General features: G+C 38.4%; 1 protein-coding gene across 1 annotated transcript in view; it reads right to left on the bottom strand.

The window, feature by feature from the left end:
• RBM33 (RNA binding motif protein 33) overlaps positions 1 to 15,069 on the bottom strand; it is a 94,408-nt gene that overhangs the window by 22,528 nt on the left and 56,811 nt on the right. The window contains exon 15 of the mRNA XM_031554017.1: positions 8,061 to 8,705. Coding sequence (XP_031409877.1) covers positions 8,061 to 8,705 — 645 coding nt within the window. The remainder of the gene's footprint in view (positions 1 to 8,060; positions 8,706 to 15,069) is intronic.

Here is a 15,069-nt window from a genome sequence, read left to right as displayed (position 1 = left end):
AAAAGATGAAAAAAGCAAACAGAAAAGCTCCTGCTTTCTGGTCAAGCTGCAATGCACTACTCAATTAATGCTTAGTCTAAGATACACTAAAGATATGGGTTTGACTTGGAGTACAGGAAGAAATAAGCCATACCACACTACAGACCTGGTAGAGCTTACCAACACGCACCAGAAATATGACACTTTTGGTGCTGACCAGAGATATGCTAATTTTTCCCAGCCAAAAACTTACTTCAAACAAAAGAACTCAGACTAAGTAATAAATAAATAAAATCTAAAAGTGGTTCCCTTCCTATGATACAAAATAAAAAGGCAGTTAAGCTGCTTCAATAAGCTGAGATTTGATGACAACCTTCCAAGCCTAATAGTGTATGAGTAAGTAAGAACAGCACATGAAAACGCTTCAAGAAAAAGCAGCCAATTCCACTTAATTCCATGTACTAACAGACTTCTTACCTTTAAGAATCTCCTCATGTACCAAGAGAAGTAAGGCATGGAGAACTGCTCAAAAGGCATCAGAGAAACCCAGCTGTGCTACACTGGTTTCGCCAGCACCTAAACATAGCTGATCAGGTGCTCCATCATGACTACACATCTTTCTAGCACAAAGATCCACCAGTTTGTTATGAGAAATATGTGTCAAAGCTACAGCAAAATCCAGGTTGTGGAATGGGAACTTGTTTAAGCATCACCTTCATCTTTATGTTTCTGACCATGAAATACAGTACTATTACATAGATAACAAAAACCAAAATTTCACATCTCCCAGTTCAGGTGACGGTACCACATCCAGGATACTTTATAGGAACGCTGGACGTGCAGAGACATCACCAACAGACAACACTTCTGTTTTAAAATCTCGATGACCCAAAAGCTGCCCAGAGCTCCTGAAAGAGCCCTTTCCAGCTGGACACGAGGTGTCACACTGCAATGGGAGCTTCCCTCATTTTTAGTTGCTCCAGCTTGTGTTCCTTGAAGCTTAACATGAAAGGCAACTTGAATTCTTCCCACACACTGCTCTATGCTTCTTGCACAGTCTCGGCAGGGACAAATTACATTATCTCCATCTCCAGCCACTACTGGAACTCTCCCAACTCACAGAACCACAGAACTGTAGAGGCTAGAAGGGACCACTAGAGATCTAGTCCAACCCCCTTGCCAAAGCAGGCTTCCTAGTCCAGATTACACAAAAAAAAAAAAAGTGCTATGTCAAAAAAGAGAAACTAATCAAGACACAGCCAACAAATCCACAGATTATTATTATTTTTTTTTTCTTGTAAAGCAGACTTCCAGTCCTCCACCCCACTAGTAATATTACTGGAACAGGTTCCCCCAGGAGATTGTGGATGCCCCATCCCTGGAGGCATTTAAGGCCAGGCTGGATGTGGCTCTGGGCAGCTTGGTCTGATGGTTGGTGACTCTGCACAGAGCAGGGGATTGAAACTAGATGATCATTGTGGTCCTTTTCAACCCAGACCATTCTATCATTCTATGACTTTCATCCAAAAAACAGCTTGCTCTCTTTATTATGCACTATAACAGTGTCAGCTGCTTTTAGTCCTTTCCCATCAGGTAGCTGGGGAAACTAGATACTCCATAACACCAACATCATACCAATACAAACTCCACAATGTATCACTTAAAATGGCAGAAAAGCTCTCCTTTGAGACTTAAAAAGAAGTGACAAGCAATATCAAATGCCTTGCTTCCAGGGTATTCAGGAGGCTGCACCTCTTCTTCAACACACAATTTGAAAGTCTCCTGAGGAAAAGGAGAAACTTGTTCTCCAGCTTACAGTAGGAAATATTTTATTGCATTTTGGTTCCTTGGTTCCAAGTTATCTACAGCAATACTAAATTCAGTGTAGTTAGAATTATCTTCTCCTTTTCAAGGATTTTATTAAAAACCTACAAAAAGTACTGCCTGCACCTAGTCTGGCTGTTACCCTAAGTCCATCAAGTTGCTAAAGGGTGTCCATAAATACTCTCATTTCCCCTGTAGCTCATCCTCAACAACACAGGACAGCCCACCTCACTTCCATAAAGAACTACTCTGAAGTTATAATGTATTCTACAGGGACAATCCTCACTGGATATCTGGGAGGACAGTTGATTGCTGAGAAATATTTCACAAAAATACTACCTCTTTTTCATAACTGAAATACCACAGGGCTCCCTGATTTACTTTCGTATTTTTTCCCCTTGATACTTGGAGGTGGAAATAAGAAATCCACATCCATTTGTGAAATATTTCTAGAGTGCTATCTCGTAGCTTGTGGCTGGCAGAATCCTTTTTCAGCAGGATTTAAATTAGCAGTGCTTCAGTGGTTGTGACCATTCTCACATACTCTGAACAAACATGGTAGCTGAATGTTAAGCTATCACAGTTTCTGCAGCTTTTCCAGTCTGCTTCTACTATGGGCATTATCCAGACCCCCTTCAAATAACGGGATGTGAACAAACCGCCACGTCATTCTGCAGCTTATTAAATTAAGGCTGCTGGATGTGGGGCCAGTTCCTGTGTGCTGTGCTTCTCAGAGCTGGCAGCACTGCAGAGCTGGGCAGAGATCCCTCAAGAACTTGTCATATAAACGTTAAGAAATCCTGACGTTTGTCAGTCCTAACAAATTTAGATGCAAGGCGCTATAGAGATTTCAAGTCAAAATGTTTTTAATTAAACTTGAACATACACATGCAAGCAAAAACAAATACAAACATTCAAGCAAAGTTGGTTGAATCGGTTACATTATCAAACAAGAATCATTTAAATCAGTGTCTTTTTCCATATTTAGAACTCCACATTCATCGCTTTCCCTTCTCAGTTACTTCACGTAAGAATGAAGTTTATCTTCCATTCTGATTTTCTTTTTTCTTTTTACAATCCAGGGACAATTTTGTGACAGACTTCTCACAGAAATCTTGCCAATACTTTCTTCAAGCTTTCCAGATGAAGAATCTCAGGTTTTCAGAAATTAAGATCACTAATAAGATATTGCATTTAATCCAATGGGGAACACTGAGATTTTTAGGTAGCTTACATATATAAAAAGCTCATTGTGCAGTTTTCCACAAAGATTGGCGCATTCTTGGTGCAGCGTAAGAAATCAGCATTTTCAGGCCTTTGGTACAGACATATATCACTTTGTGCATGGCAGATCATTTTCTGGCTAGAGAAAATACACCCAACAACAATATAAGATGAATGAAAGATACAGACATTTTAAGATTTTATTATGATTTCCCACAGAACCTCCAACTAAATGAAAAATACGTTCAGCACTCAACTTATAAAATCAAGGTACAAACCTGTTCTTTCCAGGAATAAAGGCATTTACAGTATACTGACTTAAAAAATGCAGTTTACTACGTACTAGAACTATTTACTGACAAACTGTTTGCAGAGCCCAAAGGAAATCACTATAGAAAGCATAAGGGTTAGAAAAATATGATGTATCAAAAGGACATGACTGCTCAAAAACACTTCAAAGACTTTCAAAAAGAGAGCTGGTCACAAAAAGAGGAAATAGTTTTTCTGCTTCTTGACAGAAACATCTGTAACAAAACTGTAGCAAAAAAAAAAATCTGGCTTGATCTACAATATTCTAAAAGCACACATTAAACACTGAAGTAGATGGCAAAAGAAATCTTTATAAATGAGATCTCAGAATAAAGGCTGGACAAATCTGTCAGGAATGTTCTACAGTTCATCCCCCCTCAAGGCAGAACAAACTATTTATCTGGTCCTTTTGCTGCTGTCTTTCTGTAACTGGTTTATTTGAGCATCGCTTCCCAATAAACAACAGCCTACAAACTCACTGTTTATTCTTAAGCAGATCTTTAAGACTGAGTTCAGGCCTCTTCCCAATCCAAGCAAATCTCAGCCTTTTTCTAAGTAAAATATGCCAATATGAATAATTCTTAGTAAAATATGCTAGTATGAATCACAGAATGACTTGAGTTAGAAGGGATCTCAAAAATAATCTAGCCCCAAGCCCCCTACCAGCAGGGTTACCAACCACTAAATCAGACACAAGCTTGGACTGCCCAGGGCCCCTCCAACCTAGCCTTGAGCACCTCTAGAGATGAGGCATCCTCAGCCTCTCTGGGCAGCCTTCGTCAGTGCCTCAATACTCCATCAAGTAAAGAAGTTCCCCAACCTCTCAATTTCCTCTTTTTCAGTTAAAAAAAAAGTTCTCCCTTGTCCTATCTCTACCAACCCATGTAAAAAGTTGATTTCCCTCCTGTGTATAAGCTCCCTGGAAGCACTGGAAAGTTGCAATGAGGTCTTCCCAGAACCTTTTCTCTTCCAGGTTAAAGAAGCCCAACTCTCTCAACCTGTCTTTGGAGGAGAGGTACTCCAGCCCTGATCATATTCATGGCCCTCCTCTAGCCCCCACTCCACATCTTTCCTGCATGCAGGATGCAGTACTCCAGAGGGGGCCTCAGGAGGCCACAGTAGAGACGGACAATCCTCTCCCTCTCCCTGCTGCCACCCCTCTTGCTGATGCAGCCCTGGATACAGTTGGCATTCCAGGCTGCAAGCGCACACTGCTGGCTCATGTCCAAATGTTCACTCCCCAGGAGAAGGTCCTATGACCTTGTCCATAGGGCTGCCCTCAATGACTTCCCTTCCAGTCTGTATACATACCTCAGACTGTCCCAAGTGCAACACCTTGCACTTGGCCTTCTTGAACCTCACGCAGTCCATTAGGTTCACTTAGGACCACAAATACTCAGCAAATATGCTCAGCTCCTATTTCTAGAAAGGATGGCTCTGAAGACTCTGAAAAATCTTCTTGGGCCTCAAATAAAAAAAATAAAAAAACCTGACCCAAAGTATTAATCTTATAAAGATTTGCCACTGCTTCATTTTTCCAAGAGCATAACATCAAAATGGAAAACTATTCACTGTACTGCATAAATTCCTGCATAAATTAGGGGTGTATTGGAAAGGGACAGACATACCAATATTTTTTCTGGGGGAAAGGACAATTTGTTAAAAAAAAAAAAAGCACAACATCTAACATGAGTCATCTTGATATGCAAACTTGCTCTGTTATACAGAAAATACTGAATATTTTCTACTTCTCTTTTCTCTAGTATAGTAAGACATAAATGAAGGCTTCTTCTACATCAGATAAACTGAACAAATTATTTCTTGGAATTTAATTAGTAATTCTTACCATTCTGTTAAAATACTTAAGAAGTAATATCCTCTCAAGAGAGAATATTGTTGAAACAGATGAAAGGCTATTTTACCTTCTTAAATAACATGGATTACCTTTATCTGAAAGGTCAGAGATGCTCAATAGTACTGCAACACCCAGCAATACAGATAAATACAGTTAGAAGCTTAGATCATGAAAGCTACTGCCCTCAAGAAATGAACCTCTCTCTTCTGACATTTGTACATCATAAATCTCACCAATACACTAAGTACATCTCTTTAACTATTAAATAAAAAAGTCACCAGCAGCACATAACCATGAGGTCCCGTTCTACATGTGGTCCTGCTGAATGCAGGGAAATAGCCCTTGCCACCTGCTCCTGTTCTAGGTTAATTTGGACTAGGTAAGTTTGTAACAGGGCTGGCCTCAAAACAGCAGGCTCTTCAGCTGACAGCTCTACTACCATGCTACACTACAGCTGGCAGGGAGATAGAGAAGGCACCTTCCAAGTCCTCACTGACATGAATCAAGAGCTTCAGAAAGGAACCTGCATTGTGTCTAATCGCATACATCTCACTAGTACATGGGTCTTAAAAACACCACTGCACAAAAGAGCTCTAGAAAGGAAAAAGGGGTACAAGCGATTACACTTGAGACCAACAACAGGGCTGCTTAATTGCAGAGTCAAGTCAATGCCTGTAGATCAGTGACACCAAACACCCCCTTGGCCAAAGGTAGGGAACTATATGAAGCACAAGAAGAGAGATTTGACTTCTGCTGTACATCTAGGGTTGACACAAAAGGTGTGAAAATAAATTTAAAAGGTGGCAGGGCTAAAAGGGAAACTAAATGTGATGCAATCTTTATGATATTCAGAGTCCACACAGCATTTAATTCTTCTTTAAAATCCTGTCAAAAGAGACAAGATTGCTCCCCCACATTGCTCTTCTTTTCTTTTTCCTTGTGTGGTCAAAGAAACAAAGTCATATAGATTCAGCTTGTCACTGAATGATTAAAAATTAATCAACTGTCTTGATCAACGTTAAGCAGCTAATTGCAATGCCTGCTCTCATTCTTCCACAGTGGGAAGGAAAAATGAAATTTTCTATGACTATATGAAAAAAAAGAAAAAAAAAGAAAGCAATACATAAAGACACTGCTTTACCTTGGCAAAACCTCAGTATCTGAAAGTTAAGGACAGAACAAATCTGCCTGAGTGTATACTGAAAGAGAAGCTACATATGCATTTAATGAAGCTAATTGCTTTTTGCTTACCAAGAGATTTATCTGAAACAAATCACTTTAGGTTTCCTAAGACAGAGCATTATGATAAAAATTATTTCATTACAAATGAAAGTTTGGGCACTGATAACCTTTTGTTATGAAGAGCTGTATGCAGTGGTGACTGGCATTGTTTTGTTCTACCACATAATAAAAGATGTTGTGCATGATTGCTTTATTCAATTATTAATGAATAACAAACCTGTCATACCTCTTGTAAACCACTGGGATCCCTGCAGACATATCTATATATAATTATTTTTTAACCCAACAGAAACAATTTCTTTCAACCTCTGGTACTTTCTTCTGTGTTTAAGTTACCATGTCTGAGGAATCAGATACCCTTTAAGTCATGTTGTTGTCAGCTCTAGTTAGTCAACAACATCCTTTGTGTTAATATTTTGAAAAAACATATTATTATGCAATTGAAAGTATTAAGCATATTTAGCTGTTATGAGCTATATACAAGTAGCTAAGGTTTTAGTGTTTGATATCCTCCATGTTACTATGAACTAAAGCCTAGACTCCAAGGCTTTATGAAGCCCCTTTTAACACAGGGCATTCACTTCCTTACAGCAGTTCTGTAAGTTCCTCTAATTAACATTCTTCATAATTTAAGAAGCATTCTTAACTTAAAAAAAAAAAAAGGGAAAAGAAAAGAAAAACCCAACCGTAAAAAAGAACAACACAAGAACACCCCAAAAATACACCCAAAAAAATCTGCCCAATCTCCTCCATTGTATCACAGCATTAAATATATCATGTCCTCCTCAACGTAAAAACCAGACAGATTGCATACTGGCAAACATGTCCCTTCATCTCAGTTTCTCCAGAGCCCTAGCAAATTAACTTGTCTCTTCATTAAGATAGAAGAAATCTCGTCTATAAACTTTCTAACCAACCCCCAGACCTTCAGTATGCATGCTGCCATCAAGGCCAGCATTGAGAGTCATCCACAACACTGGTGCTCAAGGGACACTCTACAGACAACAGACCCCTCATCAAAAGATAAGGAAATCTAATTTAGATGCAGAAGTGAAACGGTAATGTTTTAAACCCAGCCTCTAGCAGGAAACATTCCCCTCCAATATACTGCTTGAATTCATTTCACAACATGCTTCCCTAGAAAACAAAAACAATCTCCCCTTGAGTACAGAAGCCACACTACTTCCAGTGCTTGCACACAACTAAATTATGTGGCTTCAATTAATGAATGAACAAAGCCTAGCCTTTTAACTGAACCTTAAAAACAGCCATGTAAGTCCTTTTCTCTGAGTCATGCTCAAATCTACCAACGTTAAGCTACATGAGCTAAGTTGAGGAGTCTTGCAGACTCAAGTTACAAAGAACTTAAAAGAATGGAGTGTTATTTTCGAAAAGATGGTATCAGTGATAACTGTCTGACAGTAAAGCATTATGGCAAACGTACACTCCTGAGTAACTGCTAGTAACTTACAATTTTGAAAACCTAAATTATGGATTATTAAGTCTGATAAATCTGCTACTTCCCCCTTCATCTTAGGCCTATTTTTATTTTGAACTTACACGGAATGAAACACACAGAAACAAACCATGACAGCACACACACACAAGATGAGCCTTGGAAACTTACCCCTCCTGACAACTTAATCACCCTGACTTTGCTGCCGCCATGGGGCACATCTCCACTACCACTGTTTGTCCGCTGCATGACAGTTCTTTTCACGCCAGGTTTCATCTCCTGTGGCCTTGCTTGTACGGAAGCCACTCTAGCAGTCTGTGTGGTGGGCAGCGGTGCTGCAGCAGGTTTTGTCTGTAACACTTTCTGCGATGCCTGAGGCTGACTGGAAGATACCGTTCTGGTCTGCCTCAGCTGTTTCACTGGTTTCATTTGCTGTCCTTGATACTGCGTATTAGCCCCAACCTGCGAGTAGTCTGTGTGTTTGGGCTGAATATTTGGAACTACCATATCTTGCTTTTTAACAAGAAGTCTGTTTTTCACATTTTGCCTGGTCTGTAAGCCAGAGTGGGGTATGTAAGGATTGCCGTTGGTAGGGTACTCAGAAGAGTCATCGTCCTGTTGCATGTAGGATTGCTGCATAGAAGGTTGCTGTTGCTGCTGTTGCTGCTGTGCAAGCCTTTCTAGCAATTCTCTCTTTCTAGCACCAGCCTGCTGCTGTCGTCTCAACTCCTTTTGTTTCAGAATTTCTTCTCTTAGACGTTTCTGCTCTTCTATCTTCAAACGATACAATCTAGTCTCTTCGTCTTCATCTGGATACTACAAAGGGAAATGCAAATTAATTTAGAAAAGTCTCAGCATAAGCCTTGCTTGGTCAAAATAGAATGAGAATATTGTTTTAGAAAATGTCATAATGGCCTAACTCTCTGACGAGCTTCTGAAATTATCCCTGACATTGAGCTAAGGCTATTAGTAGAGCATATCTGCCAGTATGGTTTATTTGTTATTCATTAGATACAAACAGCTTGAATTGGGTTTAAGACTTATAGATATAATACTTCCTAAAGAGGAAAAATAAAATAAAATAAATGGAGCTTATAATACCAGTTAAGAAATCTTATCAGAATAGTAAAAAATTAAGTCTTACAAATTGGAACTCATTTAGAAATTTCTAAAAGCAATTAAACTAAATTAATATAATTCAAGATATCAAAATATGTTTCAAATGGAAAGTAACAATACGAAGGCAACCCACTGTCACACAGGTTTTATCTTGCTCTTTTCTGACAAAGTAACAAAAGGTAGGGTGGTAAATGACCTGAAAGGCCCTGATTAGAACTATTGATTTTTCTCACAGAATTTTCAGCCTGATCTCAAACTCATTTGTCACACAATAATTGGTTATAATGAACAGCACAAGTCAATCTCTCTGACCTTGAACTCATGCACTCTCTTCAGAATCAAAATGTTGCCAAATGCAGTGCTGGAATATTAATGGTATTTAGAGAATGCCTTTAATATTCCACCCCTACGCCCTTCTGAAAGTCTTATACACTGTCAAGTAACCTTTCTAATGATGCCTCAACTTTGGCAAAATGGATTCTTAGGAAATGCTGTAAGAAATGGACAAGAGTCAAGGAAATGCAAATCCTCATCACCCTGGAAATGAAGATGCTCTTACAATACTATCACACGCTTTCTTTTAAAATTAAAAAGCACGCTTTTTAAATATACATTTTTTATTTTCAACAATTTGTACTATTAGGTTAGAGACTTGTAGAGGCTGCTTATGAATGTTAATGAGCACAAAATCTTACTGTTAAGTCCTACTGATACACAGGCTCTCAGGGAAACAATACTTTTCATTTCGGTAAGCTACTGCATAAACAGTATTAGAACATTTCTGAAAGACTGAATCTGTGAAAAATTATCCACCTTACACTAGTGAGGGTGCAATATCATGTCAACACAAATGTCCTTTTTTTTTTTTTTTAAAAAAAGACCATACACAACTAAAGTGAGAAATTAGAGATTTTGTTGTTCCAAGAGGCTTTTATTGTGGTACATCCCAGAATCCCCCCTCAATGTAAGGGAAAAGCAGTAGGACAAATCCGACCATAATGACAGTTCACAAATATAAAAGCCCATTAGAGTTTGTGTTCACAGAACCCAGATACACAAATCCTAAACATTTGTCTCCTGCAGATAGAACTGCTTCTTTCCTGGGCATCTATTGACATGGATTTTTCCCACAGTGACTGAGAAAGAGCAGTATGTCTCAGACCAAAAGTCTAGTCCAAGCAATGGCTAAAAAAATGACTTAAACAAAACTCAATTTTATTTTTCTTTTTAAAATGTGAGCCAAGTAGTTCCAAGAGCAAGCCTGAAATTTTTTAGGACAATTCCTCATAAAACAAAAGGTTCTCATCTTTCTCTGTACTTTTCAGACTGTGACTCTGGTGATAACAGACCCATGACTACAACAACTTTGCTGACAGATGGCAACAAATAGGAACATACTTCAAAAAACTGAAATGATCAAAAAAGTCAAGAGTTGGAGATGCTAGATTGCTGTAAAAAAAAATAAAAAAAGAACTCCAAGAAACAATGCAAAATAAGACTCTTAAATATAGCCTACATGGGATGAGAAAATTGAGAGAAGGATGATGTGCCATTATGCAGATGCTACAAATTCAGTTTCAGGCAGGCTCAAGACGTTACTGAAACTGTCCATACAGAGAACTTGTTCCACTTAATATGTTTTTGTTACTCACTTCCTTTGCATTAGGTCAAAATATTCTGCATTTTACCTAAATGGTCTGATCAATCCCAGTGAGCCAGTACCAAATTTACCACTGGAGGTAGCACTACATTTTTTTTCTTTATAGACAAGTGAAGGTGTCAGTGCTAGCAGAAGTCTGCATAAGACCAGACCCTTCTATACATAAAGGACAACATTTATTATCAGGAAACTCTATGCCCTCGTCTAACAAGTTCTGAAGGCCTTGGAAGATACAGATTCTGATCTGGAAAGTAAAAAAAGAACAAGTCAAAGACTACGAGTAAGCAGCACAGAGATGCATACTTCACGGCACACTTAAATAAGACTTGCTGGTAGGCAAGGACCAAACACGCTGGTCAATATGTCCATGCAGAATCCCTTGGGCAGATGAACTGGGATCAGCTACACTAGCATTAAATACAGAGGACAACTGCAAACTGTCTTAGCAACATATGTTAAGTTTGATGAATGCTTAGCAAGATCTTCAGGCTACTTGATCTCAAATATAATCTGAAGTTTTCCTTTCACGAACTCAACTCCTACTTATTGAATTTATAAGGATGCTATGAAGCCAATCTCTTCTTAAAGGGCAAGTTTTGAAAGGAAGGGCCAAGAGCTCTGAGGTTATATGACAACTGCAAGGTCAGCTCGTTAATAGCTATAAAGTAGGCCTAAATTCTTCATCTCCGTAACCAAGTAGCTAGAACAGTTAGGTTCTTAGTAAAATATCCTTGCAGCTAGGATAGGGAAGACCAAACAATATAAAGATTCTGAGATCATTAACAAAATATTTGCCTTAGGAGTCAGGTCTAATTGGAACTAGCTCTGGAATGACCCAACAGCACAGATTCAGAAATGATAGCAAACTTCTCACCAGGATGAAAATGGAAATAGTTGAACACTCTGCACCCCTCAGCCTTAACAGCATCTCTTCTACATTTTAAGGAGCTTCACTAGATGGAACTAGCAAGACAGTGTATTGGATCAAGAAGTGAACAGTATGTCATGGCTGTTGCTAATGATTTTCACCCCAGCACACTCCTCCTTAAGCAGTAGCACTGTCCAAAGAAACAAACAAACCATTCTGACAAAAGTAGAAGAAATCTTTCAAAGATGTTGTGAAGTTCACAGCTTGTGTTGCATTTGGAAGTTTGCTGCCAAGAGCAAGGTTATCTGTAGGTGAAGAAAAACTCACAAGTAGCTTTTTCCCAGATAAACTCCATAGATGCCTCACCATTTTTCTGTAGAAAACTCCACATGAAGAAGTTGTGTATTGTCTCTGGCTTCTCCTTTTATGTACGAAGTAAGAAAAGAATAGAAGAGCACAAAGTGAGAGAAACAAAGCAGTTCCCTTAGCGTCCTGTTTTTGTAGAGATTGTGTTCGAGAACACAATACATTCGTGGTTCGGAGGGAAGAGCAAACCTTAGTTACAAGGTTTTTCTTCTGCCTTAAATGTTCAAAGGTTTTAACGGAAAGTGCCAAAAGAAAATGTCACAGCCTTTCTGAGTCTAGCTCAGCAACAGCAGTAAGAGAAGCAGCAGTCCTGAATTCTCCAGGAGGGCTCAGACTGGCACTGCTGAGCAAAAGACAGAAAAGACATAATCTAAAATATGCAATTACACTCCCTACTGCAATTTAAGTCCTAGTATCAGTGACTTGCTTCTCATACAGTGAATTCAAATAACCCAATTTTTTTTATTATTATTTTTAAGAGGTCTGCAGGCTTTATTATTAGTAATTAGAATTAAATGCAGAGCCATAAGAGCTGGATGCTGCAAGTGCAAGGTGTGCGATCAAGAACAAGAAAGGAAACATGCTGCCAAGCTCACCTGTCTCCCTAGCAAAATAGGTGCAACCAAATGGCAGGATACACACAAATCTGTGTATTCTGCAGGTTTGTTTTTTGTAGGATTTTTTTTTTCAGTTGTACTATTAGAAACAAGAAAGGCTACCAACATTTGTCCAATAATTTATTACAAGTCTTCACAAAAGGTAAAGGCAAATCTAAGCTACAGCATCCATTGGCTAGCATTCAAAATCATAAAGTATCTTTAAAAAAAGGCAGCTAAATACACAGCACACATTTTACACTACTGATGACAGCAGCTCCTAAACCCTAAGAAGGTATGAGCTGCTATAAGTTACTTTGAGTATCACACTATGATCTTCTAACTGGAAAAAGGCTGACGAGAATAATCTTCAAAGAACAAAACAGAAAGCACCATTATTAAAATCTGGAAGCCAAATCTACTCAAATTGGAACAAAAGATCAAATTTATACATGTACAATTTTTCAGGAGGTTAATATAGAAAAGATAGTATAGACACATCTGCTCAATAATTCAATACAGCAACTATTTTCCATACTCAAGAGTTTATAAAAAACAAAACAAAAAAACAACTAGCAATATAAGACCCAACAAACACCCACTTCAAAAGTTTATTGGTAGAATGGAAAGGCTGTCTACAGCAGGGACATTAACTGCAATATAAGCTGTTATACCAGCACACTTCCGAGTGTGCTCTACTACTTTTTTCTCCTGCTTTAACATCCAATATCTACTTTCTACTAGAAAGCTTTGTCACCTTCCTGCATTTTCTTCGTCCTTCTCTTCCACACAGAAGCACTTAAATATCTTAATTCCTCTCATCCTAAACTGACCTCAGCATGAGCAGAATTAGACTCACAGCTATTATCCATACCTCTCAATTTCATTGTAAAAATGATTTTTCAGACTGAAGACATGCAAGTTCACATCTTGGAAAGTAACAGACAAAGGCATTGTATTGTCAGTATTTTCCAGTCGCATAGGAACAAGAACACAAGGATACTGTTCAGAAATTTAAAATAGTTTTTAGTCCCCTAGTCACTTCGGTTTCAAACCTCCATTTCGTAGATGAGGAAAACACTTAACACACAATATTGCCATTTTTGTGCTCCCTGAATTACAGGGCATTCATAAATATGTCCACTGGCTCTTCAGGGACAGAAACGGAAAAAAAGTCTTAATTTTCCAGTTGAAGACACTTGCAAAATAACCTGCCCACTTCAGTTATGAGTAAGACAGTTAGAAGAGATGACATAACTTAACTCTTTCTCATCCTAACGGAAAGCCAAAAATCAACAAAAAGTTAGGTAATTAGAAGAAGACAAAACGCTGGAAAACACTGCAATCTGGCTAAATGAGAAATTTAATAAACTATAATGCAACAAAAAGAGACATGATTATGTGCTTGAAAATGAAAGTTACTAGTGCAGCAATCTTCAGTCTGTGAAAATGAGAATAAATGGCACCAATAAATACTACTGCAGTGGCACAGTTGAAGGACAACTGCTACAACACTGTTTGCAGCACAGGCGTTCTCTCTTGGGTCCACTCTGAAAACCTCTATGCATTTTCTCAGAACTTGCCGAGTTCTGAAAGCCTCTAAAGAGGCTTTACTTGTATGATTAACAATACTAAACACTACAGGAGATGCATCCTTTTTTCAAGTTCAACACTTCTTTCCTTCTGTTTCGGAAGGGAAAATATAACTTACACAAAACAGGTATTGCAAACTGTTTTCAAAGACAGCTTTCCAGATATTGTCAGAGATATTTCCAAACTAATGCCCAAAGTGCTACATAACAGAAATACTAAGGGACCCTAAGATGCTTTAGATGGTGAGGATCTTCAATATGCACCTTTACTAATAGCCTGAAAGACAGAGACTTTCCTAAGAGACGCAGCATTTTCTGTGACTTTGATTATTCCAAGAAACTGAATTGAGATAAAGGAAATTACTTCAGCAATTTTTTCAGAAACTATCAAAATTAAAAACTGGATAAAAGATTTTTTATTCCAGTTGAGAAGCTCCTGCATACGAGGTCAAACACCGCCAGCTATGGTTTCTTTTGTGCCACATTTGTGAAAATTAGGAATGGTCATAACTAATTCAAGAACAATATGAGAAACTAATCAGCAGCAGCTTAAAGGGAAGAAAGTATTATCCCAATTAAAGCTTTCAACAGTTGATGAAGGAAACTTGGTCCTTGAGACAAGTTTCACGGACAAATGAACTATAATGATTCACAGTTTTGTCCAAAATAACCTGACACTCCGATATCATACAGGCAGCACATTGTCATGCTTCTCTGGCACTTCTTGACATTCAGTATTAAGAGCACCATCAATGCAAAGCTACTCATTCTCTCATGCTAACAGCACTCGTGAAGATTGCCCTGCCAATCTCTCAGATGTTTTTTTTTTTTTTTTCAATTGAAACTGTTTCTGATATTGCATTAAAGAAAGTGCAACTCAGAAGAGAGGCCTCTAGTGGCAACAAAAAAATGCTGGATGAGTAATACATCAGGTGTGCTTACAGTTCATAAATCAGACTAGAAAAGTTTTAAGTCTGAA

This window comes from Meleagris gallopavo, chromosome 6, assembly GCF_000146605.3.
Source record: "Meleagris gallopavo isolate NT-WF06-2002-E0010 breed Aviagen turkey brand Nicholas breeding stock chromosome 6, Turkey_5.1, whole genome shotgun sequence".
Lineage (NCBI taxonomy): Eukaryota > Metazoa > Chordata > Aves > Galliformes > Phasianidae > Meleagris > Meleagris gallopavo.
Note: the sequence above shows the minus strand (reverse complement) of the source record. Positions and strands in the feature narration are given on the sequence as shown.